The following is a 25,560-nucleotide window of genomic DNA, read 5'->3' on the forward strand; positions in this document are numbered from 1 at the left end:
CTGCGCCTTGCTTTCGTGATATCCACCTCAGCAACGTAGTCAGGAGCATTCTGACGACGCTGCTGAGGTGGGCCAGCCTGGTGCAGGTGTCACATCCAGTACCCGTTCTGTATCTTGCTCTACTTATGGCCGCCATCCGAGCATATGCTGCGAGGCTTGGAAAGAAATCGGGGATGCAGACACTCTTGCACCCAACTGTTTGCGCTCACCACAGTGAGAACAGCATGCATGCGAGGCTCTTCCTAGTGAAGGCTGCTGTTGGGCTGCCAGGCTCTAGACGAAAGCTCTGTGGTGCTCTGGGTCGCACTACATGCAAAACAAGCGGGATTTAACATGAAAAACAATCCGACTAAAATTTCGAAAGAGCACTATACTTTAGGGGGTGTCGTTATGCTAATACTCCAGTTTTCAACTAATCTAATCGAAAATGTTTGGAAAAAATTATGAAATGCAGGTGCTCAATTAAGAGACAATACGGAAGTGACTTGCAGATGTGACGCCACTTAGTAGCAATTAACGACGAAGCACCCTCCAGCCTTCAGGCTTGGTGCGATTTTACTTGCAGGAGGCATTGCTTGTGTATTTGGTTTTCATGTGCACCTCGCAGCCAGCTGTCACCCTCGAAACGGACCTAGCTTGCAATTCTAAGCAGACCTGCATGGTGCAAGCTCCCCAGTCCCAACCATGTATGCTTCGCAAAGGAATTTGAGGGCACCAAATCTTCTCTGTTATAGGCTCCACACCTAGCATTCTTTAGCTACTACAGTATACTCAAGTTGCTTTCATCTCGTATCGCATTGCAGTCGTGGACCGGCGTGCTACTCAAGTAGCTAGAGTCACACGCTCGGCACACTTTGAACAGGCAGTAAATATAGTGTTTTGCACCAAGAAAATGGCTTTGAAAGGTCATAGGAATCAAAAGCCACGCTCTAGATCCGATTTAACGATAGTGTAGGTAAATGGCTGCTATGTAGCCAAAAGCTCTGAGGATCGCTAGCACCAACGATGCCTCTAGCCAGGCGCAGCGTTTGGGGGCAGCGACCCTGTAGCTAGCGGGGAGTCTGTGCACGACGTGGGATTAGGATTATGCGACCAGAGCCCAGTTCATTCCTGCTGTCCTTTAAAACAGACAGTTGTCAGTTGTCGTACAGTAAGGTTTTACCTCTGCCCAGCCTTCGTCCCCTTTGCATGCGATGCAGAAAAGTAAGATAGTTGCCGATAACAAGATATTTTGGGGCTAGACCAGTGTTCGCGCTTTAAACTTGAAGAATGTTCCAGTGTTTGTGAAAGCTGTACCTTTCCTACCTGACTGCTTTTCCAGGACGCACTATGCAGACCTCAAGAAAACAGAAGCTGTGCCTTCACATTCGGATATGCGCAATCATACCGGACGGCAAGTAGGAGCACCAAAAGAGCACCTATGAGAGATCTCCATGCAAAGGTCATCCTGGGGAAAACCCCAAAGTAAAGAAACCAGAACGCGAAGCTACTTAATCGTTTAGATCGTTTAGATTACATAAGGAACGGGTACATAAGCTTTTGCCCCCTAATCCCAGGGGCGGTGGCAGAGCTGTAAACCAACTACGTGTCATTCAACAACTTAGCGCCCAGGTGGAGCACCTACTGGAAATTGTCACCTCCATGAGGTTCCTCTCCAACGTTCTGCTTGTCAGCTATCTCTAAAGCGCGAGGCTGAGAGTGCCATGGTGACCTTTGAGGGCCCTGTGAAGGCATTGTTCGCTGTCATGAGGGAAAACATGCCTGAAGCTGCTGCTGGCTGGAGCTGGGCTCTTGGAATCCTGTTCTAACACAGCAGTAGTGTCGTAAGGAAATCATCGACATGAGCACTCAGTGGAGATACAGGGGTTCCATGGTTGATCTTGCAAGCTTTCACGAATTGCATTTCTAGACGACCTGGCTTGAATCGAATAAAAGGGAGTTCAAGAAAAGCATAAAGTACAATCCTCAGCTCACGTACAGTGAGGTCTTAATGGAGAGAATCACATGCTTAGTCCCTAAGATGCAAAAGTCCCCAGTGATTTAGGTTTATAAAGCGTGAAAGCCCGAATACTCCAACACTCCTCGTGGCGGGAGGCTGCAAAAGCTCTTGATCTCATCCGTTCGCCAAAGTCGGCCATTACAGCTAGGCAATAACTTTCAAGCACAAAACATGGGACAAGGACCTACGCGAAATTCAAGAGAGTGAGAGGCGGCAGCGACTAAAGAGCGAAGAAATGCGTCAGATGAAACGAAAGCGTATTTTCGAGAGAGAACACGCGGATTGTGAATGCCACGGGTGAAGAGCTCAATCACAAGAGTACCTCAGCAGGGAAAGGAAGAAACAAGATAGTGGGAGCGCGCAAGAGTTGTGTTGGAACTGTGAACTCTGCATGGGACTGACATACGCAGACTTTAAAAAAGAGGTAACTGGAATCTAAAAAGCCAGACAGACTGCTCGCCGACAAGGTATTACAGAGCCTATAAGTGAATAAGCCTAGGCACTGCTGGTGAAGAGGACATTAGGCGCCAGTGAGTGCAGTGAACGTTCGAGGCAACATTTCATTTTGTGAGGAGCAGCAGAGAGGAGAGCTATCACGGCTCATAGTACACAACAGGACAGCCATACAAAAGCCCAGAATGGGGGACCCACAGTTACGAATTCAACAGAAGACGACGAGGACTGACACCAGACTTGGTGACAGTCGGTCTGATCAATGCGTGCTGCAGTAGAAGCGCAGGGTAACTGTAGTGTGCAGGCACTACATAGGGATTGCTGGTGACCTTAAGAGAGTGGCTGGCTGGAGACACATAGTAAGAGGTTAAGACGCTGAACGGGAGCAGAATCTTCTTACTAGTAACAAATTAAAGCAATTCACGAGCATGAGTAAACTAGAAGTGTCTCTGAATACCCGAAGATTGGGGCTGGCGATAATGCCGGCTCTGGCGCGCGCCCCAACCGGGCGAGGAGAGCAAGAACTATGAGGATGTGACATTTAGGAAAATCTGATTGAGAGGGTGAACTATGACTGCATTTTATCAATAATTTGGTATTGTTTATGAGAAATGTGTTGATTGTAGAGAATTGGTCGAAAGGGCGCCCTATTCGTGGGCCAGGAACGCACTAGAACGCTGCGCACTATATTTGGGGGCTGTTCCGGGGTGCAGATTTTTTTTCCCGGATCTAACGGTATAAAAACTTTGCCCTAATAGTACACACTTAGACAGCTTAGCTCGGCATGGGATGCACGTATGGAACGGGCGCGGTATCGGCACCACTCAACAGGAGACGTCTACAATGTCCGTGAGCAAAATGCCCAGCTGGACACCAGCCCACCATCGTCATGCTACTCCGGAATCCACCGTGGCAGAGCAGCCGCATGGGCATAAGGAGGTGGACCCACAGGTCACACCTATAACCAATGTTGCCAGCCCGCCAGGGGAAAACTCCATTCCGCGACCGCTGTGATAAGGAATGTTATGGGCGGGCCCTGCGAATCGGGCGCAACGTTTCCCATGCTTCCTGAAGACGGCAGCACCATGCAAACCTTTTTGCTGCGCATCGAACGACGGTACACCCAGATGGGCTTGGAGCCCTGCGACAGGGGAAACGCGCTTATTGACCACCTTGTGGACCCGGCTCCGCGTTATTGGATGTATCTCCGGAGAACTAGCGACCTAAGTGACTGGGCGACGGTCAAGCGCCGGCTTTTGGAACGGTTCGACAAAACAATGTCGCAGAGTCAATTTTTGACGGAATTGGCCAAGGTACGGTGGAATGGCAACCCTAAGGAATACACGGACCAGTCTGCGGCTGTAGCGGAGCGTGACGTGGGGATCACTCCCAAAGAACTCGCTGACTATTACTGCACCGGGCTACCGACGGACCTACTTCTTCTCATAACGGGCAGGTGAAGTATACCTCTTGGGAACAAGCGGCGACAGCCGCAGCGAGACTCTATCAGCCTAGACAGACCGTGCTAGAGCAACGAGAGAGGATCAATCGAGCCATCAGAGCGGCTGCCCAGGCAAATGGACCCCGTAGGAACAAGGAGAACGAAAATCAGCCTAGGGGAAAGCGCGGGAACTGCTATGAGTGCCAGGGACGAGGATAACCAGCACGCGCTTGTCCCAGCAAGGGAGAACGTACCAAGCGTCCGGGGGAGACCTGTAAGAAGTGTGGCAGTGTGGGACACTATGCTCTGGACTGTCCTACATACGACCGAGGCAGGAGTGGGCCCGAGGGCAAAAGCAGTAGACAGCCCACTCGTCTCAGCACTGAGAGGACTGAACGTTTAAACGACAAGGTCTTGCTTAGTCGCAAGCATATACCGGCTTTGAAGAGCTGCCCTAAGTTGGAGCCCCGTTGCCGAGGACCCTGTGGAGTCATCGAACGTATAGAGACCATCGCCTACCGTCTCGCCTTGCCCGTCACTTATGAATGCCACAACGTTTCCCATGTTTCGCAGTTAGTTCCCCATTGCCCCCACCTCCCCGACTTGGTTTCCCAGGGAGCCGACGCCGGCTGGCTCCCCATCCGCAATGCGGCAGGCATTCCAACAAAGGATTATGAGGAAAATTTTATCGTGGACCAGCGCGGCCCAGGAGCCGACGCCCCAGGACCTCGTCAAGTGGCGCGGAATCCCTGAAGATCAAGCCGCATGGGAGCCCGCTCACCACCAGGATGCCAGGCTCTGCTTCGTGTTTGGCACCGCCGCCATGGAAGACGTCTCCAGGCTCGAAACCATCTTGCTCCTTTGGAGGCGTAGCGGTTTGGACCCGTCAGCTTCCGCCTCTCGCAGGGCTGGCAGCCTTCCATGACGAGGGGGGAGGGAGCGCTGCGCAGCGCATGCGCTCATGGCATGAGCGTTAGAAGAGAATAGACACTTAAGATGCAGAAATAACGTGTTCTAGGCAGGCTGGCAAGGGGGTAAGCTGTAGTGCGCAGGTACTACAATAGGGCTTACTGGTGACCTGAAGAGGGCTAGCAGGCAACATATAAGAAGTTAAGACGCTGAAAGAGCACAGAAACTTATTACTAGTAATGAAGTAAAACAATTTGCCAGCAAAATAGCATGTATAAACTAGAAATGTCTGTGAATCCCCCAAGATTGGGGCTGGCGACAACCCTGACACCGGTGTGGGTCACCGCCCCAGCATGCCCAAGACGGCAGCTATGAGGGCGCGACTTCTACGAAAATCGGATTGGGAACTTGGGATATCAATGCTTTTATTTATAATTTAGTATTATTTAAGAGAAACGTGTTGAATATAGAGAAGTAATCAGAATGTCGCCCTATTCGTGGGCCAGGTAGTAACGTAGAAGTAGCACGGCACGCTGCGCAAAACACCTACAACATCTCGCAAAGCACGCATCAACAGTTACTTCAGAAATTGCAACCGTTTTCGCTCCACACGCACGGGTCTCTGCTTGTGAAATGTGCCAGATATTCCGCAAGCCTTACAGCGCTGCAGCTAAAAGGCAGAGTGAAACCTCCGGTGTTCAGTTCCGCAATTGCCGTGTTACTTGCCCTTTGGGATTGCTTTCCCTGCAAATTTGTGTTTATGGCGTCTAAGTATTGTGTGCACCACAATTTTTTCTACTTCTGACTCAAGTGTGACAGCTGGCTATCGCGGCCAGAAGACGACCTCCAAACACTGAACAACCATCCCATTGGCCGCTTTGGTGATGCCTTTGACTCTACAATACTCCAGGGTAGGGGCTGAACCAACCAAAATGGGATCATTACCGGACATAGTGAGAGACACATTAGTTATTATACCCAAAGATTCTGGCTGACTTAGAGTTACAACGTATGCCATGCTAAAGGCACGCCTGAGCCCCAAAGCAAACACCAGCAGGGCGCCTGCGATCCGAAACCGCTTGCTCTTCCAACTTTACTGAAAGTCTTCCTATTTTCCTTTTTTTTAACACCAACCTTCACTACTTTCCTGCATGATTCCTGTAGTGCACAGCGCCTTCTGCTGCACCTTGCCCACGAGTAGGACGCCCTTTGAAAAACCTTCTACCTTCGGTGCATCTCTCATGAAACAAATACCAAAATATCAATAATAGCAGTCATACTTCAAGTTCTGGAATCGATTTCTCGTATAAGTCCACCGCACTGAGGGTCTCTGCTTTCTTGACCTTGTTGGGCGGTCTACACCGGTGCCGGTGCTATCGCCTGCCCCAATCTTAGGGTATTCACAGGCAAGTCTCGTTTACCCATGCAAAATTTCTGGAAAATTGCCTTATTTGGTTACTAGTAAGAAGGTCCCACCCTCGTTCAGAGTCTTAACCTCCTGTAGGTCACCAGCTAGCTATCCTCTTAGGGTCACCAGCAAACCCTATTGTAGTACCTGCGCACTACAATTTCCGTAGTATTCCTATCCCAATTTCTTTACAAACATTGAAAAGCCTTCTCCGGCTTGTTGTTTCATCTTCTGCATACAAGAGATTGGGTGCCATGCTGGACACAAGCCGGAAGAAGGGAAGGAGAGACCAGGGCCGTGAACGTGGAAGCATTACAGCAAGCAAAAAGAATACACGCGCATACAAAAGCAGCACACTTGACGGAATGGTGAAGGTAACAACAGGATTAGTGATTAGGTGGCTGAAAGGAGGAAAAGCAAAGACAGAACAAGACAAATTAGACATGGCCTATACGTGACAAATACGGAGGAAAAACGTAACTACGTAGAAAAAACAAAATAAAGGGAGATTAGCTACAGTGGCGAATCTGCAGATAAGAGAAACCTTCATATACGTATATCAGATAGGGCAGCAATTAGCGTAGGCTGAACTGTGGCGCAAGCACGCATAAACTACAACACCTTTGAAGCGAACATACAGGCATTGAGTAGCGTCTTAAGCCACAGTATTCTCTGATAATGGGCTCGCACAGGGAGGTTGAGAATGTAAAAATATATACATGAACGAAGGTGGCTCACTTCCCGCAGTAGGAACTGTGGCACGAATTGGCAAGATCAGCAGGCGCAGCAGCGGATATAGCAGTGGAAGGTGCAGCAACAACAAAAGTAACAATATTCACTAATAGGCATAAAGGACTAACTCCAGCAGCAAGGGCAGAAGCTGTCCGAAAAACAAAAGCAGATATTGCAGAACGGGAAGCAGCTGCCGCAGTGCATTAACAAAAGCAGCAGATGCAGTTGTGATGGCGCTAGTAATTGCACACGCAAAAACCAGTGCAGCTGTAATCCCAATACCAAATGCCGAAGCTACACCACTTGTCACAGAAGAAGTAGCAAGAACCGTGACAGCAGCTGCAGCGGTAACTGCAGCAGAAACACGCAACACGATTGCAAACGTAAGAGCGAAGGCAGAAACAGCTCCAAGCGAACAGCAATGGCAAATGAAGCGACAGGAACTGTAGCAGCCTCAATTGTACAAACAAGGGCAAACTGCCGGTTGTCGATAACCAGCCTGACGGAGCACCAAGCGAGCAGCATTGGCGACCCCGCCCATAGTAAATAAAATAGCAGAATAGTTGTAAAGTAAAATGCTCATGGATTACGGAGCCAAAAAAAGCAGCAAACAGCTGCTCGAGAGGCAGCAACGGAAAATTTTAAGGAGGAAGGAAGCTGTGGTGTTATGCGCTACAACTGAGCATGAAAGCGTTGCCGGTGTCTTGCACAAAGCGAACCAAACAGGTGCAAGGCATGCCATTGTTTTAGTATGTGTGAAAGACAGAGCTCTGAGGATGTAAAGGCCTTGTGAGTTCTCTTGCAAAGTCCCAGGTTGGGATTGACACCAACACTGCAACGGGCGAAGACTCCGGCAAGCAGCAAAGCAGGCCTTGAAAACAAGGTTCAGCAATGTTTCTGAGTTCCTATTGAAGCACTCAGCTTACAAAATTTATGGTATTCGTTGTTATCCATTACAGCTTTTTTAACTGATATTAAAAGTGTTTCTAATGCAAAATAGCTTGAGAAAAACGTTGGAAAAGGGTAGGACCAAGGCTGAGCTCTGCATTGTACAGTGGCCGACCCAAAGATACAGTCCCACGAAGAATCTTGGGGGCAAAGCAGGTCACCAAAGACCACCCTGCGCCGGCCATCCCCTTGAAAGCAGTAAAGGCTGTTTCTGCATGCAACGGGACAGCATTCAATCAGGTCGGCAGGCAGGCCTTGCAACCACAGCTACTATACTCGCCGGATGGCGAACAATTCGAGTTTTCCCCAACAGGTGTATTTTTGCGTGCATGGGGCATTGCCTGCACACCTGCACACCTGCGGAGAGGCTCTAGCTTTCCTCACCACGTGCATTTTCGCTTGCACGCGGCATATCCTACGTTATGAGATCTGGTATGCACTGTCTGGGCAGCATTAATCCACAAAGGACCCAATCTGCACCCGCTATGCTCACTTTTTCGCGGTGCCAATGCTGACTTCCACCAATGCTGCTCTTCCATCACACCTATTTGTCACAAGAATAGGAAGGTCCTAACTCTTTCCCACTACTCCTGCACACCACGTTCAGCATTTTAAACTTTTATACTCTACTCTAGGTGTTTTTAGTCCATGGTGCACTACTTTCATTGGCTAGAGCTGCGTGCTAGCCCGCTGGCCCCGGAGGCTTCTGGCGCTGTGATAGTAGTACGATTCATTAAGGCCGCTTTCTCCTACACGCCCCAAAACCGACCTCAATCTTTTAGAAGTTGAAAAGGAGCAACACAAATGCCGCCTCTACATTTGCTGCCATATCATGTTGCGTCGTTGCCTGTAAGCTATTCTTTAATCCCTCCACAATGTGGTGCCCAGAGCACCGCGACGGACTGTCATAAAAATACGCCATGACAAGCCTGTTGCACCTCTGAGTGTCTCATGAGCATATGCATGGGAGCTAGACTCCGCACGCGCATGCAGAAAAGACAGCACCCTCCGTTGTCACACAAGAGGCACACCCCAACACGCGCTCAGGCGGTTGAGGAAATGCCGAACTCCCCTCAAAAACCCACTGGGTAGCTTGTTTGTTCAAGGCCAATAGAGAGCGCCACAGCAACGCGAGAAGCAATTCTATCTGTATATTCGTCACATTTGAACGGGCACTGCTGGAGCAGCCAGAGCAAAGAAGGCCGCAGGCACAGTTTTGATAAGCCACCCGCCTATGTGATTCTGGACTAGTTGCATAGCAGCGCACTCCATTCCATCCTAAAAACACAATCATAAATTGCGCCTTTGGTAATGTTAGAAGCAGCAGCAGCAGCTCTTAGGGTGCGTGCGCAGAACGCTGCCACAGCTCCAGTAGCTGCTGCTGCTGGAGCTGCTGCTGCTGCAAATGACACTGCGGCCTCAGCCACAAAAAACGAAGGGTGTTTGAATACAAATTAATTTATTAGCGACTTGATTAGAGAAGAGGCATCGCTTTGGGGAATACAGTGGCAGGAGCAGCAGCAGCGGGAGCAGCGCAGGTAGCAGCAGCTGCAGCAGCAGCAGACTCCCGGCCTGTATGAGCTTCAGCACTGCCTGCAACCTGCCCTTCCCTGCTGCTTCGTGAGTAGCATTTCTCTGTCTCTAATCGCATTCTATTGTCTGTCTCAATCCGGTCCTGTATATTCTGCTGCAGCAGCACCTGCAGCAGCAGCAACGGTAGCAGCAGCAGCACTTTTGGGCTTCTCAGCATTAGCAGCAGTACATTCCTGCGTATTGTTTGGAGGAAGTATTGCTGTTCTTGCTCATTAGGGTGCAGCACTGCTGCATTCTTTCGTTCTTAGTGCTGCAGTTGCCACTGCTACGGCTACCCCCCACCAGTTGGCATTGCTTCGTGCTGCACAATCGCTTCTCCTCCGGCTGCTGTTGCCGTTGCCGCATAACGGCGAACGGGTCGAGATATCTGCAGTGTATCCACTCGTGTTCGTGCTGCTGCAGTAACTTCTGGGCTGCAACGAGAGAAGTACCGGCAGCATTGGTGAGCGGTTAGTTGCATCGGCCAGAGTCCTCTATTGTTACTTTTGCGATCCAGCGGCAGTTGTAGCATGTGGGAGCCTTGTTCTTTTTTTCCTTATTCACTGCTAGTTCGAGCTCACTTTAGGCGCGTTCTGCTCCACCTCAGTGCTGCAGCCGCTCAGTGGACAAGGAGGCAACTGAGTCTTCTTGGTTCCGTTTGGCGGAGAGTGCTACTGCATCTCGGCTGCTGCGTTGCCTCGTCGGTGTGTTTGTGCAGCGGAAGCAGTACAGAACTTAGAATACTGCGGCAGCTGTGTCGGTGGTTTGCTGGAGACGCCGTGGCAGTTGCGGCGGAGGGTGCGGCAGCGACGGAGGAAGTCGCGGGAAGGAAAAAGGGAAGTGGCTTCTCTCTCACTACGTTGTTGCTTAAGCAGCAGCGGCCTTCACGGAGGTTATCAAAGCGCACAGCTGCTACTGTCCGTGGCGTCAGCAGCAGAATCCGCTGACTGGAGCGCTCTCGCCGCCCCCTGTGGCCGACAACGCGTGAACGGGTGGTAGCAAGAGCAAATAGTTTCGCGTGAAGCGGAATTCCCTCGTTTGAAGTGGCAGCCTTGGACGTATCGGGCGTGACGGCACGGCGACGACGGAAGGGCTAAAGTTCCTCCCTTTTTCAGCCAAGATGAGCTCAGAGCAACACGAAAACGAAAGGCCTGTAAGCAGCAGCAGCAGCAGTATGAGCAAACGCACCTCAGGGGTATTGTGGCGGTGGGTTGCTGCTGTAGCAGTGATTTGTCCGTGTTGACTGATGCTGTTACGATGCTTAAATCCGGCTGACACATCTCTACATACCATCGTGTTTGATCGATATCTGTTGGCGGCATTGTAGGTCATTGTAGGTCTGCCGTTGCTGCTGCATCTATCTCGTGTGTTGCAGTCTGCTCCGCCCTTGTGTGCGAAGAACTGCGGCTTCTACGGCAGCCCAGCTAACCGTAACCTCTGTTCAAAATGTTACCGGGAATTCTTGAAGGCGGAAAGTGCAGCTGCTACAGCTGCTGCTGCTTGCAGACGCGCACTGCCGCAGCAGCAGCAAAACTCCGACGCTGTTGCTGGAGACACGTCGTCAGCAGTTCCCGCAGAGCAGTCCAGCGCAGCACGTTCACAGCTGAAGGCAGTTACGGAGCCGTCAGATGCCATAGGGCCTGCTGCCGTTGCAGCGACAGAAGCAACAGCTGCTGCGGCTACTGTGGCGGCGGAAAGCTGTGGCGAAGAGGCGACTGCACCTACGCAAGAACCTGCTGATGATGCTGCTGCAGTTGGACTAGCCCCGGCCGCAGTGCCTTCAACGGCATCAGATCCCCAACCTGGCGTAGCAGCAACGCCAGAAGCGACAGCAGCAGCAGCAGCCGCAACTAGCATGACAAGCTCCTCCCCTGTCGAAAGCACAGACACTGCAGCACCGCCCTCCCCTTCCTCTGCACCAGCCTCTTCAAGTCAAGGCAGGGTATGTAGAGCGTCATGTGCTGTGTGTTCATGAGTTGTGAGTATTCGTTTTTTTGTTGCCCATAAAGAGCTCCTTGAGAGAGTTCCGCTTGGTACGCCTCTTGGTGTAGTTTGCAGATGCTGCGGTTACTGCAGGGGAAAACATCGCGTTGCCACAAGTGCAACAAGAAGGTCGGGCTGTTGGGCTTTGTATGCCGCTGCGGTTTCGCCTTTTGTGGGGAGCACCGCTACGCCGATGCGCATGGGTGCGTGTTTGACTACAAGGCGTTCGAGCGCGAGCAGCTGAGGAAGCAAAACAATAAAGTCGTTGCAGACAAACTCCAGAAGCTTTGAGCGCGGATGACAGCGCTCGTTGGCCGGTCGCGTCGCAAGGGTACGCCGTGGCATGCGGCAGCAGCAGCAGCACTAGCAATTCTGCGTTGTGCAGTGTGCATCGGCACAGAAAGTACAACGGCGAGTAGCTGAGTTTTGTTCATACCGTCTGTTGTTGTAACTGTTGTTCTGTTGCTGCGCCCACGTGTGCTGCTGCAGCAGCTGGGGAGCTGAGGCGGTGGCTCCTTCCTGGAGGTCGAGCCAGTTGGCTGCCATGTTGAAGTATCTGACGGCGCATCAGTTTGCCGGCTCCTGGAGTGTATATGTTACGTCTGATACTGTATACACATCATCCTGTTGCTTGCACATGGTATATATACATACACTAGTATTTGGGATGGTTGGTGTTGCCGCTTCCCGAAGCAAACGGGTGCAGAAAACGCAGAGGCAGAGCACCCAATCGGCTGTTTGTCTTTTATACATATGTATATTCACATGTGCGTATCCTTTCATGCACGGACACACATTGCACGTACATACACAAGTGGTTCGGGTGCATGTACATTGTGGGTGTGGTCACATCGAATAGTATGTTTGTTTATGTACATGTATATAAAATGTATGTACTGCAACTCCTATATGCTGGCATTCTGGGCTTTCTCTCATTGGCGTGTACGGCGGGCCGGACTCGCTGAAACCAAGACGAAGCGAACATCAAGCAGTCGCACTTTTAACATTAATATGTAGATATGGGCTACGATTTTACGCGTTTCGCTTAACTTAGATTGTGAGATAGGTGCGGGGCCCATTGAATCTTGAATAGGGAGTCTGGAAGGTAAGGCCATGCGGCCGCGGGGAATGTGTACGTCTTGTGGCAAGTGCTTAGTTTGCCGTTTCAATAGACAGGAGCGTGTAAAGCCGTGTAAGCCATGTACAACCACAGGTAGGTAAGGGGCGTTAGGAAGTTCAGGGAGGCGTGTTTGGGTAGGGGTTGTGGTACTTAATGAGGTGACCACGGGACTCCGCCAGTGGATAGTTTACCACTATTTGCAGTCAAATTCCCAATGCTTCTTCCGCTCGCTCCTTTCGTAGCCGTTTGAGGGGGACGACCTGGCCAGCATGTCGGCGCCTCCCATATGTATGGCTTCCTCCTGCAGCGCTACAAGGCTGCCTGAGCTCCACTAGCTTTCTCTCTAGCTGCACTTCCAGTATGCTTCCACAGTACTTATCACGAAGACAGGGTGGCTCGGTTTAGCGAGCAAATACCGCCGTGAACTGAAGATTGCCCACAGTGGGCAAGGGCACCAGGCGTCATGTGTGTAGTTTTGAAAGTAACTTCAATTAGACACCAGCGGCTCAAACCAACACACACAAGGCGCAAGTTTTCAGCTTTCCTTTATATCTTTTTTCTTTTGCTGACAGCGGGTTGGCAGCCAACCCCGCTAGCGTGCATGCAGGGTTCTGGTAGTGGGGACCAGTTGGTTGGACGGGAAATGGCTGTTGTGGTTCTCTCTACATTAGGTACTAAGTTGAGAAATTACTTGCTATTAGTATACAAGAAAACAGAACCTAGACGCTGCTTTCGGTTTTACTTATCAGCAGGGACCGCCATTAGACGTAGCTTGCTACGAGACAAAATGGTACTTCATGCGGCTCTTCCTTGTGTTCTTGCCTCTCTCGCTACTTCTACTCATCGTCTCACATTTTAACCGCTGGTTTTTAGTAGAAATGTGGCTCGTCTGCCATTGTGCAACTTCGCCAGCGGGAGCCGCGGGGCGTCTCCGTCGCTTGCTTCTTCCCGTGACTTTGCTTCAAGTGTGGCAGACTTACGGGTTGTATTCTTTGCTTGCCTGTTTGTGGTCTGCAGGAGAGTGCATGCAGCAAGCGCAAGCCATCTACGCAACTCACCAAGGACCAGCTGCAAGGCGAACCGCAGGCGGAAGTGGCGGAGACAGAAAGCTCCCTTGACCTGAAGGATGCGGATGCCAACACTTTGAAAAATAGACGGTAATTTTCACACTACCAACGTAGAGCTATAAGCACACGAGGTGCCGGTTGTTGTTGTTGCAGCTGGTGGACAGATGCCGTCGTTGTGCTGCTGTGTAAACAGCCGGCTCAAGATCGTCCGGACGCACGCACCTCCCGCGGTTACTTGCCATGAGCAGCAATCGACGAAGGAAGCCTCTGTAGAAAACAAGGTGGGTTGGGGCCGTACCCGCGCACACTGGAAGTTCTTGGGGCCTTCACTGCTCCAACAGCTTTCACCCGTGATATGGCCTTCATATTCTGCATTTCGCGTGTCTCAGGAAACTCCAGCTGCAGTCTCGGAAAAGGAAGAGTCCCCTGGGACTTCTGCAGCGAGTGCACCTGAAATTGTCACTACTCCCGTCTCAGCGTCAGCGATATCATCAGCAGACGTGGCCACCAGTGGTGACGCGGCTCCTGCAGCCCCCGCTGCAGCGGACACATCTCCTGGAGCGACAGCGCCAGCGTCAGCAAGTGCATCGGCTACTGATGGAGTTTCTGCTGCGGATGCCAATGGGAAGACAGCGGCAGATAACAACCCCAGCATCGACACTAGTAGTGGAGGCATATTTGGTTCTTTGCTCAAAGGAGCCCCAGCGTTTGTCAGCCCGTTTGGAGCGCTTGTGAGTCGCAACTGACCACTGTGCGCTTTTCTGCTTGAAACCAGGGGAGGTTATGCCATGTGTAACGGCGTCTTTTGTCATTCCGGTTGGAGTTGTTATCTGCCTGCTGTCCAGGGCCCATCGGGCAACTCGTTTCTCTTACCGTCTGGGGGCCCTGTGGAGGGGCACTCATCTCTTTTGGGGAGCTGTTCAGGATCTGCATCAGCTGAAGCAGACGAGACCGATGTGCCACCACCAGAGGAGCCAACTGTGGTAACTACGAGTAAGCACGGGCTATGGCAGTATTCAACGAAGTGCCCGTGGTGCTTTGCTGCATTTGTAAGGGCAGTGGGCAAAATGTACAGTTGTGACTGTTGCGATGTCCTTCTCTGTTTCAGCCGTCGACAGCAAAGAAGAGGTCATCTTTACAGACGTAAGAGCCTCCGTGTATTACTGCATCGAACCCCTCTTCGGCTTTCCGCGGTCTGAGTGGCTTTGCTCATTTGCCGTGCACCGTGGTCCTCCTGCAACCGTCTTTCAGATTCTCTGGTTAAAGTATTGCTTTCATCTTTGCTTCTGTTTCAGCGCGACTGTCGCATGCAGTGCTTCGACATTGCAAATAAAGTGTGGACGCCAAAGCCACCCCTAGACGGGAAGGTTGACTTCGTTACGCCCAAGGCAAGCCTTTTGAGTTGCTGGTGGTGCTAGACTATTTGCCGATTCTTTGCGAGGAAAAGATGCTGCAGCTGGTCTTCTTATAGCATGTGCATCTGGCGTGGATGATAGGCTATTGCCTGTTGGTTATTTTTGTATCCAACAAGATTGATTTCTCCTTTTTGCTCAAGATGTCCTTTCGTTTTTCAGAAAGGAGAAGAAGAAGGCCTGCCCAATGCGCGCATACTGTTTTTTGTTAATCGGACCGGCCGTCTGCGCCTTAATTCACCAGTGTTGCCATCAACTGTCAAATTTAGGCATCCAGTTGAGCGTTCTGCAGTTGCAGCGGGGACAAAAGCGGTATTGTCAGGCGCGGCAGCGGCACCAGCTGGCGGAGATGGGGTAGCAAAGGACGAGCTTAAAGACATTCCTTTGAAGATGAATACTGTGGAATTTACTGGCCTCAAGCTCGATGCAAGTCAGTGTGCAGTCTGTAGAGATTTTAGGCTTATCCTGTAAATATACAGCTGTTCACTGTTAGTTTTGCCTTGGGTGGTTCCATCTGCTGTTCGTTCATATTGTGCTTCAAAAGTCTTTGTTTTTGTCACTCAGAGGACGCAAAGGATACGACGTTTTATCGCATTCGCTTCTCCAGCGATGAACGAGCAGCGGAGTTCATGGCATTGGCAAACGCGAAGCAGGAAGAGGCTGGCAATGTCGCACGAAACGGCAGCACCAATTAGTGCACTTAACACAAATGACAAATGAACGACCCTCAGCAGAAGGTGCGGGGCGTGGCATGGGTCAGGCGAAGTACTAGCGAGGGGAATGCCTCCTGGGGACCCAATATCTTTCTCAAACGTGTTGAAGTGTTTTGACAATTATGCAGACAGCCATGTAAAATGGATTAAGGCTTTTCAGTCAAAGCCACGTAGCTAGTTGATTGTTACGCATAGCGCACAGTGGCTTGCACTATGAAGCTACACGCATCTTCATTCTTTCACCGTCTTGCCGGCAGAACGCTCGTGATAATAACGGACGTAAGCGCGAGGAAGGCGCAGTAACAATTCAAGAGAAGATATTGCTAGTTGGCGTGTGGTCTTGAAAGCTTTGCGCCACATGCTGTACACACGGGACTTGGGGTCTGTGGGAGCAGTACACAAGAGCAAAACAGCAAGACAGCGCATATTATGAGACTAAGCATAACAAAACGCACGGAGTATTCAAGGACCTGAAGTCTGGTGGTCTTGTGAGAGGCACATTTCAGTTGAGCCCGCTATAAGCAGCAAGTACAGAATAATGTACTGTCCCCATGGAATGCAACACTTCCTCCAACACCTAAGCAATAGAGGCTACGCCGTCTGCTGTACCTTACTTGTTATTTTGTTGAGTATTTCGAGCAAAACAACAGCCGGATTGAAGACTGAGGGTCGTGAAAGAAGCAGCAGCGAGTCAGCAACGAAGTACATCTGGACAAGCCACTCCTGCAAATTTGATGTGAGTGGCTCCTCCCCTGGGGAGAAGTCGGCTGCGACAATATCAGAAGTCTGCGAGCTGAGAAGGTTTCCCACTGCTTCCTCGGCTGCATCTTGTTCTATTCCCGCTGTTCTGCTCAGTAAAAATGCCGCTGCGCGCTCGACTGCGTCGATCTGCAGCTGCTTCAGCATCTCTCGAAGCTCGTTCTTGGTCATGCTTGGCGTTTGCAGCAATTTTTCCAGAAGTGTCGAAACTAGGTCGCGTACTGGTTGAACGGCCATGAGCGGACTTTTCTTGCTGACAGCTGCTACCACGTTGTGCATTCTCTCGCGGGCAGTTGTGGATGCTTCTGGGGAAGCTGTGACGCCCAGGACACCCATGGAGACTAACTTATTCCATAGTTGGTCCAGAAGAACTGCATCAAACAAAGCATGAAACAGTGTAAGCTCAGCTGGCAGTAGGGTTGGCTGCCTCACTGACGCCGAAGACATGGCTTTCCTGGACCTCAGGAAATCATGAAGTGTGTTCATTTCCTATTACCTTGATCCACAGTCCTCTGAATTAAGGTGACGTTATCAACCCCCATGCGAAAAAAATATGAAAACAGCTGTTCTGTTTCCAATGCATCTTGTTCCACTGTGATTCTGGAGCGCAGTTCTAGCCAAAGCGGATGGACGCAGAGTTCCTGTCTGCCTCTATGGCTTGCCTGAAGCTGCGGAGGTAAAACTGTGCTATCTGTCATCAGGGACTCTGCTGCTGTTTCGGGAGACTGTGCATTTGTCTCAATTTCATCTTTCAACCAAAGATCTGCATCCTGTTTACACGCCGCGCTCCTCACAGCTAAATAGTCTGTCGCCAAAAGGCCTTTCCACCTTTTGCGGGTTCCGTCAAGGGCAGCCTTCATCGACGAGGGCAGAAATGCAGTGAAGAATGGAGCGTTGCTTTTGTCTGTTCTTGATGCTGCCGATCCAACTGAGACCTTCGCATTAGTCCCGCTGCCCACTCTTCGATTCTGTCGTTTCCTTCGCAACAGTAGTCCAACGTGGTGCACAAATCGCCGTTGTTTCTTTCTGGAACCTCCAAGGATGACCGTAGCTAGCTCGTCAACAAAGCGAGTGGATATCTCACTATACAGGCGGGAGGGAAGCTGAGCTATGGACAGCAATGTGTGGAAAGTAGATACAAACGTGGAGCAGTGTGCTTCAAAGAGTATGGCTTGCTCTTTCAAGTGTGCTACAGTCGCCTTCGCGTTTTCGAGGCTTTCTTTCTGTGCTTTTATGGCCATTTTTACGGAGTAGCCGCCAATGTACTTCTTTTCAGCCTCAACCGCGTCAGATTCTCTAGGATTACCAGAGTCTCGCGATTCCTTGGTGCTAGGGCTCATTGCGGGTGGCTTCAGCGTGTCGGTAGCTTTTGTCGCTAAAAGTGTACTCTCGTCATGGAACCCTCGTTGAGGTTTTACTTCCAATGCTGAAATTTGTTTGTACTCTTCTGTCCGCTTCGATAGGTCACTGCCTGAGACTTCCGACTTTCGAAAGTTTTTCCCTGCAACATCTAGGGGGCTTCCTTCGTTTGCAGGGTACCGGATGGATTGCGCACGGCTCACAGTTTTGACCTTTAGGGAAGCTTCGGTGTCCCCTCTGCCTGTGCTTACGGTAGCAACGTTCAGGCTGTTTAATACGTCTTCTGCATCCCCGATCTGGAGTAGGATTGACGTTATCATCCTCAAGCGGCTCGACCCGTTGATAGGAATAGTGTACGATGTCCCGGAGCTTCTATCTGAAAACGAAAGCCACCAACTCGTTTCCCTTCAGATGGAGTCCCACGAAGTTGCAAATCCTACGGCTTAAAGTTGAAACTAATTACTTTTGAATTACAGGAACCTTACCTTCCGGCGTGCATTGCAACGGGGAAGCGATGAAGTCATCTCCCACAGCCTCAGGTCCCAGGCCCATGATTTCGAGCGCTTTCATCAGCGGTGCATGCAGCAGAAATCCTGCGGTCACCTCAGGCTGTCGTGCAGTTTCACTGTAGATTTTCACCTGTTGTGCTGCGCGGATAAGTGACTCTAAGTTATGAAACTCGAAAGCTCGTGAGGTGGTTTCTTTGTTGGCCTGGAAGTACAGCGGCAGTTTAGATGTGATAAGTAGTTGCCGCAGCTCTTCCAGCTGTTTCACGCCTGCCTCTCTTCTTCTTTGGTGGTTTGGATGATCGAGCACGGGAATCGCTAGGTTGCAAAACAGAAACATGCTCGCATGACTAAGCCGAGGACGATGAAGCTTTCCGCCAGCTGCAATTTCGAAGCAGAAAAGCATACGCGATTACATTTTTCCCCACACACCTAAGGCAGGATAAGGCCTCTTTGTTGTACAGATGTAAGGGTCCGAAGACAGCAATGCATAGGCGTTTCCATTGGTGACTACTTTTCGTCAGCTTTCGCCTTACCGGCAGCTAACGGGAGGCTCGCTGGTGAAACGTTACTAAGTAGCCCTAGAGTCCGGTGAAGGTGTAGTTCCGTCGGAGGCACCATCGCGGATTTTTCAAATAAAGTTAGTGCATCCCCTACTTTAAGCACCAGTTTCATGCTTGCTGGTTCCAAATAAGCCAGGTTTCTCTCCGTGATGAAGTAGTTGCCTTTGTCCCCTGGTGTCGATCGATCCAAGAGCAAGGCGAAGCGAGAAAACAGATGGGAAAGATGCGACCCCACGAAGGCTGGAGCGGCTGATGTTATGTGTAGGAGTGAGAGAAATCCAGCGCACTGCCGTACATGGCGCTTGAAATCGATGCCTAGTTTAATGCGGTCGTTTTCCAGCTGAATTCTGAGTTGTTTTATCAGCTCTGTAGATGTACATGCAGTTTCACATTCTTCCTGATGTAGAAGGTAGTGTCTAGCATTGTCACGTGATTTCTTCCTTTTAATGGCGAAGCTAACTGGGAGCAGACAAGCTAGTTTTCAGCTCTGTGCTTGCTCACTTTTCATTGAAGGGGACGGCGTGGGCATCATTTTCATCTGCGTAACGACCTCTGTTCCTTCAATCCGACCCATAATAGGCAGTACTTCGAACTTTGTGATTGTGCGAAGGCGTGTGAAGGCAGCGAGGGTTGTCGGATGAATCAGCATTTTACTGGGAAACAAGGCCTGGTCAGCGAATGTCTCCACTGCTGCGAGATGCAGAGTGCGTAGAAACTCGGGACCTCTCAAAATATTAAGCGCCCTGAGAAGAAAAATGTGGCAATCAATACGCAACAGCAGGCTTATTGAACTTGCCGGCAAGGAAGGTGGCTCACTCAGGCCATGCGGAAGCAAGAGGGAAACCGTCACTGCTTACCGAACCCCAAACACGCGTTTTGCCGCCGCGCTTCTGATCTTGTGAGCCACGCGCCCTGCGCCTTGAGTAATCTGCTTTTTCAGAGTGGCGAGGGAGCGTCTAATGGCTGCCTGAACTGAAGCTGCTTGCGCGCGACTGTCGCCTCTGCGTCTGGGCTTGGCATTCAAATACGTTTTCCATGAATACCTATTGCTTTTCTTTGCTCTGCGAAGAAGCTGAGTTACTTCGTGCAGATATCTGAAGGCAGCCTCCTTCTCCTTGGGACTCGGAGCACCCTGCGAATACCGCCCAAAAATCCTTGGTGTAGGCAATCATACCGAGCAATTTCCCCAAATACGAATAATTGGGACAAGTTCAGACCCCTTCATAGTACACACACCTACTGATGGGCCACCACAGGGCCTACTTGTTTATCTTATTACTGCCAACAGGCTTTTACACACGTAAGCTGTGATTCAACTTAGAGGACGCTGCTCTGTTTTCGTGAAGCTACAAACCATGTGGCGCTTTCCAAGGAAGCGAAGCAGGGAGCACTGTATAACGCCCGCATCATGGGCTGTGAGTTTGGCAAGGCCCTTCTCGTCGGGGCTTGTGCTTGCTCTCATGTGTAACTCTTCGCACAAGTCTTCAAAATATGCACCCTTTGTTCCCTCCTCACGAGAGAAGGCTTGACTGATTGAGGTTTTGTCGCTACCTGCTGGCTGTCCAGATGTATTAGAGTATCCTGAGGTTTCCAAGTGAGAAGAAACAGGCCTTTCTGTAGTTGCTTGCTTCCTTGATGCATACTCATCCCACAGAATCAGCTGAAATTTACTTAACATGCTCGTTAAACCTGTGACATTCTTCTCAGCCAACTTCAAAGCCTCCAGACCGAGAGTAGCTGGCACTATTAGTGCCAAATCAGACAAGCCCGCATTTAGGCTCCCTAAGAGCAAACAGATGGCAAAAGACGTAATTTCTGCCAGTAGTAGATTGCTACTTCTTTACTACAGGTGCTACAGGGATATAGGGACATAAGGGTGCTACTCTCGTTCCAAGGTTTGGGCACACTGTTTGGCTACTGGTGGACTCCGCACCCGCTGTAATCACGGTCGACTCAAGCGACCTAACAAGTAGCTCCAGGAGCCCTTCAGCGGAAAGGTCGAAAGAATAGAGAGCTTTCCCACTTTCAACATCAAACTTCGTGCTGTCCATCTGCATTCCATTGGACAGACTCTGCTGGACGAAATCCAACTCCGTCGGAGTGGTGTTATTCAGAAACGCTTCCCAGCTTTCTTCGCCATAAAGCATCCTTTTTGTTGCGACTAAGATATCTGCTGCCTGAAAAACAACCAGTCGGAAGCCACAATCAGGCCGTATTGGTGCGAAGGGCCTCTGTCGTAATTTAAATCTCGTTCCTGCATTGTCGGTGTCCAGATTCGGTCTCCACAAACCGCCAGGAAAATTCTTCATATCTGGCTGTTCTATTTAGAGGGTCAGGAAAATTTCTGATGTAATGAATAAGGTGCTTCACTAGAGATTGAGCACTTGAGCTACGCCACTCTGTGTTTTACCATCAACGCGTCAACCCGTGGAATGCCTTTTGACCAGAGTGCTGCTTCTATGAGAAGGGCAGCATTCTCGTCTTCATGTTTGGCCTTCAAGACAACTGTGGAGTCAACAATGTAGCCATCTATGTCCGCTAGGCCTGGTACTTTCAGTTTGCCTCCCACGTCTTTTTGTGTGTACCAGGCAGTAAATTTAACAAACTCATGCTCAGGTGTGCACAGCTTTTGTCTCACATCAGGCGCCAAAGCAGGTTCTGTGTATGCACATCACACCGAATACAAGCACTCTACTTGTTCTTTGAATGCTTCTTTGTGAACTGCAGCTTAGCTCCAAGGCTCCAAGTTGCTGCGAATATCTAATTCAGCGTGGTAAAGCATGTGCGTACCTGGCCTGAATATTTTGGCTTTCCCCATATCGGTTGTCATCACTAGAAGTGTCCCCATTTTGATGCACTGAAGGCGGGTCAACCTGAACTGAGTGCATAAAAGGGTCTGCAGCGTAATGTTGGTCATTCAATGCTCTGAGTCATATTTCCAAGTTCGTAAACCTTAGCTACACAGTATTGTCGTTGATACTCGTAGGACGAGTGGCTGCTCCCGTCTAGCAGCAAAGGAGTATACTCACGAGCTTTCGAATAACTGTATCCGCTGCCATTTGATTGGAGGTCACTGGAAACATGCGCACATTCTCGACGCACGCGAGCTTACTTTGCAATGCTGTGAATCAACGGAAGTGCGTGAATGGGTATATGATATTGTCGTGGAGTAAATGGCTACATAATATGTGAAAGTAGTACCTGCTTGTTCAATAAGAGATAGGGCTTCTTTCGAAATTGGATTGCCCTTTTTTCCCTGACCTTTCTGCTCTGGAAATATATAGTCAATCAAGATGTCAAGACCCCACCGGGTTCTCCGTTGAAAAACTTTGAGGGTTCGAGTACGGTAACGAAACCATGCTGAGTCTTTAAAGAATGTCATGAAATCTTTCTTCAGTTCTTGCGGCGATTCCCCAAGTTTCTCATTTGGTCCAACGTGCACACCCAGGTGGGCTGCCAAAATAAACTGCAAAACGGCAAATCTCGACTTGGTCGCTTCGTCTGCGTTGAAGCATGGTTGTCGGTCAGATCGCCTGCACAAATGGACTCTACCACGGCCTACAGTGGCCCGAAACATCTTTTGTAGCCTTCCAAAAATGCTACTGAACGCCTTAACAAGCTTTCCCACAGACTTCCGTAAGAGGGACATCATCAACATGTCCCTCTTTTTCGAATACGTTTCCAGCAAAGTAGCCTCTGTGGATGTCACAGTCGTGTCGTTTGCGTTTTTGAACTCCGGAGCTGCCCTTTCCAATTCAGGAGGCATATCCACATCTGTGAAGGCTTCTAGTCTCTGTCCTACTAAGGACAAGTCTTCAGGCTTGCCTTCGGTGCTAGTTTGCTCAGAAGCAGTTCCAGTGGCGGATTCGTTGGCTCTTCTCGTTCGATCCACCGGCCTCGGTTTCCACTGGTGAAGCTTGCGCAGCTGAAAGAAGGCAACTGCGAACAACGCAAACACGAAAGAATGTAAGAGCATGCAGCTCGTTTGACACTGAGGCAAAGGCAGCGAAGGAAGCTACGTTGCAACAATGGGAATGAAGAAAACCTCCTCACCAATGCCAGCCACTCCCGCAGTGATATTGTGGACGTCTCTTTGCATCCGTGGTTTGATTAAGATATTCTGTGCCAGTGATTGCTTCAAGCTATCTTTGCCGAATTTAGCTCTCAATGTTTCAATAGTAACGTGTCCACCTTGCCGTGTTTGCGCTTCAAGCGAAACTTTAGCTGTGTTGTATACCATAAGCAGGAGTTCTGTAATGTGGTCTCGGAGTGACATCCAGCTTATGAAATTCAGAACTTCTGTAGACCTAGCCAAAAAAACTTCCACGCGCCGGAAGGCTCCTTCGCACTGCAGGCATGGACCAGCCACCGGTAAGGTTTTCCTTTCAAATCACGTGGTCTCAGCAGACGAAACGCTTGAGTACAGTGCCTGAACTTACGACAACTTTGGTCTTTGCAAGCAGCTTGTCTTGTTCCTGTTCCCGCAGACACAAGCTGACAGTGCGACTCATAAAAATTAAAGCCTCAGCGGGGGGAGTACTCGTGAACTATCGCATCAGAGCCCTTCATACGTACGTAGCATTTCGTCGTTTCTTCTTCGTAGCCCGGGAGGTAGTCCTCCTCCACTAGCGATGAATACTCCTTGGCGAAGTCGATTACTCCGTTCATAAATCCGTTAGAGAATACCTCGCTTGAAAACGTCGTTTGTGAGACAGTGGCATCAAGGGCTTCCACACCGACCGAGTCCAGCTGCCAGAGCTTGGTAAGCATCGCGAGATATCTACTGCTGAACGAGCTCTTCAAAAGACTGGCCCCATGATGGTCGTTTCTAAGCCGAAAAACTGAAATCAAAAAGAGCGCTCCAAAAATGTAGTCTTCAAAAATTGGGTTGAGGCCACTGCTTTGAAGCCCACTTTATCTTCCTGCCAGCGTTGTGAGAAACTCTTAGGCAGCAGAAAGGCGTCACTAAAATACACGAGGGGAGGGACTGAGAAACTGTGACGAGATCGAGCTTACGCTGTGCGTGCTTAAAGACAGCCCTTACGCCTTTAAGAACCTTAGTCTTCGCAAAGTTGTATAGCTGTTCAAAGAGGGGTGGAATACCTAATAAGCAAGCGACCCCCATTGCTCCTGCGAGACCACCAGTGATAGCTAAGAGAGGGGGGAAAAAAATCAAATTTAGTGCTCGGAGAAAATACTGGAGAATTGTCCCCACAACCCCTCCGGGTAAGAACAGTGCGGGGCCTGCGATACTCTGAATAGTCATGGCAATCTTAAGGCACCCTTGGACCAGGTGCAGCCCCGAATGAAGCATGGGCTTGAATGAGAAGCCTAAGCTTACTCCAGTGTGGAGTATGCTGTGTGCAATAGTAAAAATTGATTCAGAGGCCAAGGCCTCAAACAGTCCAAGAAAACCACCATCTGCACGCAGTTGTAGCGCACCATTGGCATTACACTGACAACACAGGGCATTCACATCGAATATTCAAACACGACACAGCTTTAAAGCTGTTAGGCATGAACGGGAATTGACTCACATTTCCCTTCTCTTACGCTGAAAACCAAGTGCTGGGTCATCATCATAAAGCCATGGTCGCCTCGGAGTTGTTGAAGGGAAACTCCTGAGAAGTGCTTTAACACTTTAAGCACGCTGTTAAGCTCGGTTCTTTCCTGGGGTTTGCTCTTGGGGGCCGCTGCGCGAAAATATGCATGCCTCGAACCAAAGCTGTCTGTTTGGCAGAGCAGTCCCACTCACTGAGGTGCATGATCCCTGTACATAGTAAACTTTAGCCAGATGCAATGAGAAAAAACAGGTTACCCTTTTCGATGACTTTGTCGAGCCTCCTCATGAATTTTCGCCTCGTCTTCAGGTCAGGCAGCAGGCTCCCTACGATGATGTTGGTGATTGCCAGAGACCGTAGTGATGTGTGCGTCTGGGAATAGTTAAAGCCTGCACCAAACCATATGAGAAAAAAAGCAGTGGCAAATGCGGCAAGAGCGCTAAGCCGTTTTCGGAGTAGTTTAAGCCGGAGCTGCGAGGAAAATCAGAAGACGAAAGGCGATTAGCCGCTGTATCAGTCTTACTCGGCTTGACCAGTCCGTTGGTCGTTTCTCTAAGAATATTGTGGTATAAGACCAAAGAAGATTCATCTGTTGGTGAAAAACGTGTCTCCATCATAGAGACCAATGAGTTATTGTCCCTTGCGTCCAGAGGACCTGCGACACACCGCAGATCCCTTGAAGAAGAAAACCTGCATGAGGGACCTCAAGAATGTGACTCGATGCTGCCTTCCATGCGAAGGAATAGTGCACATTTTGGCAGTGCGTTTGTTTGTCTGAATACAAATTCCTGCATACCCTCTAAGTTGGAGACACTTGTTCCTTCAACACTGCCGTCGTCCTTGAGGGCATTGAGGCAGGAAGAGGCTCCATCGAGCTCCACTTCATTGCAGTGGACTCTTAAAGCGTCTATCGATGCCAGATCTGGCCGGATAAGCGATTGAACTGCTTGTGTAGGAACTGGCGATGCACTGCGGTGAGAGCATTGCGCTAGGGCCCAGTATCGCGACAAGACCCAAGACGCAATGACTGCGCTTGCAGTGCTACCGGTTCTCAT

General features: G+C 50.1%; 5 protein-coding genes across 5 annotated transcripts; 3 read left to right on the forward strand and 2 right to left on the reverse strand.

Moving 5' to 3' along the window:
- Positions 1–3,477: 3,477 nt before the first annotated feature.
- Positions 3,478–4,646, forward strand: ETH_00007910 (uncharacterized protein; the record flags this gene model as incomplete). Its single annotated transcript, XM_013374065.1, has 2 exons — positions 3,478–3,908; positions 4,133–4,646. The coding sequence occupies 2 exons, from the start codon at positions 3,478–3,480 to the stop codon at positions 4,644–4,646; spliced, it is 945 nt and encodes a 314-aa protein (XP_013229519.1).
- A 5,936-nt stretch (positions 4,647–10,582) lies between these two features.
- Positions 10,583–11,736, forward strand: ETH_00007915 (AN1-like Zinc finger domain-containing protein, putative; the record flags this gene model as incomplete). The annotated part of the gene is made up of 3 exons (XM_013374066.1): positions 10,583–10,615; positions 10,838–11,404; positions 11,539–11,736. The coding sequence occupies 3 exons, from the start codon at positions 10,583–10,585 to the stop codon at positions 11,734–11,736; spliced, it is 798 nt and encodes a 265-aa protein (XP_013229520.1).
- Positions 11,737–13,352: 1,616 nt separating this feature from the next.
- Positions 13,353–15,739, forward strand: ETH_00007920 (uncharacterized protein; the record flags this gene model as incomplete). Its single annotated transcript, XM_013374067.1, has 9 exons — positions 13,353–13,355; positions 13,583–13,722; positions 13,826–13,913; positions 14,022–14,363; positions 14,478–14,625; positions 14,741–14,775; positions 14,928–15,020; positions 15,207–15,474; positions 15,609–15,739. The coding sequence occupies 9 exons, from the start codon at positions 13,353–13,355 to the stop codon at positions 15,737–15,739; spliced, it is 1,248 nt and encodes a 415-aa protein (XP_013229521.1).
- Positions 15,740–15,988: 249 nt separating this feature from the next.
- ETH_00007925 (uncharacterized protein) lies at positions 15,989–21,792 on the reverse strand (the record flags this gene model as incomplete). Its single annotated transcript, XM_013374068.1, has 11 exons — positions 15,989–16,140; positions 16,372–16,887; positions 17,013–18,251; positions 18,361–18,762; positions 18,918–19,310; positions 19,446–19,687; positions 19,802–20,076; positions 20,299–20,726; positions 20,878–21,121; positions 21,355–21,602; positions 21,735–21,792. The coding sequence occupies 11 exons, from the start codon at positions 21,790–21,792 to the stop codon at positions 15,989–15,991; spliced, it is 4,197 nt and encodes a 1,398-aa protein (XP_013229522.1).
- A 222-nt stretch (positions 21,793–22,014) lies between these two features.
- Positions 22,015–25,560, reverse strand: ETH_00007930 (uncharacterized protein; the record flags this gene model as incomplete). The annotated part of the gene is made up of 9 exons (XM_013374069.1): positions 22,015–22,883; positions 22,998–23,292; positions 23,384–23,419; positions 23,520–23,785; positions 23,961–24,047; positions 24,482–24,637; positions 24,763–24,894; positions 25,029–25,160; positions 25,302–25,560. 9 exons carry the CDS (start codon positions 25,558–25,560, stop codon positions 22,015–22,017), a joined length of 2,232 nt encoding a protein of 743 aa, XP_013229523.1.

This window comes from Eimeria tenella, genomic scaffold (assembly GCF_000499545.2).
Source record: "Eimeria tenella Houghton genomic scaffold, Eth_scaff19, whole genome shotgun sequence".
Lineage (NCBI taxonomy): Eukaryota > Apicomplexa > Conoidasida > Eucoccidiorida > Eimeriidae > Eimeria > Eimeria tenella.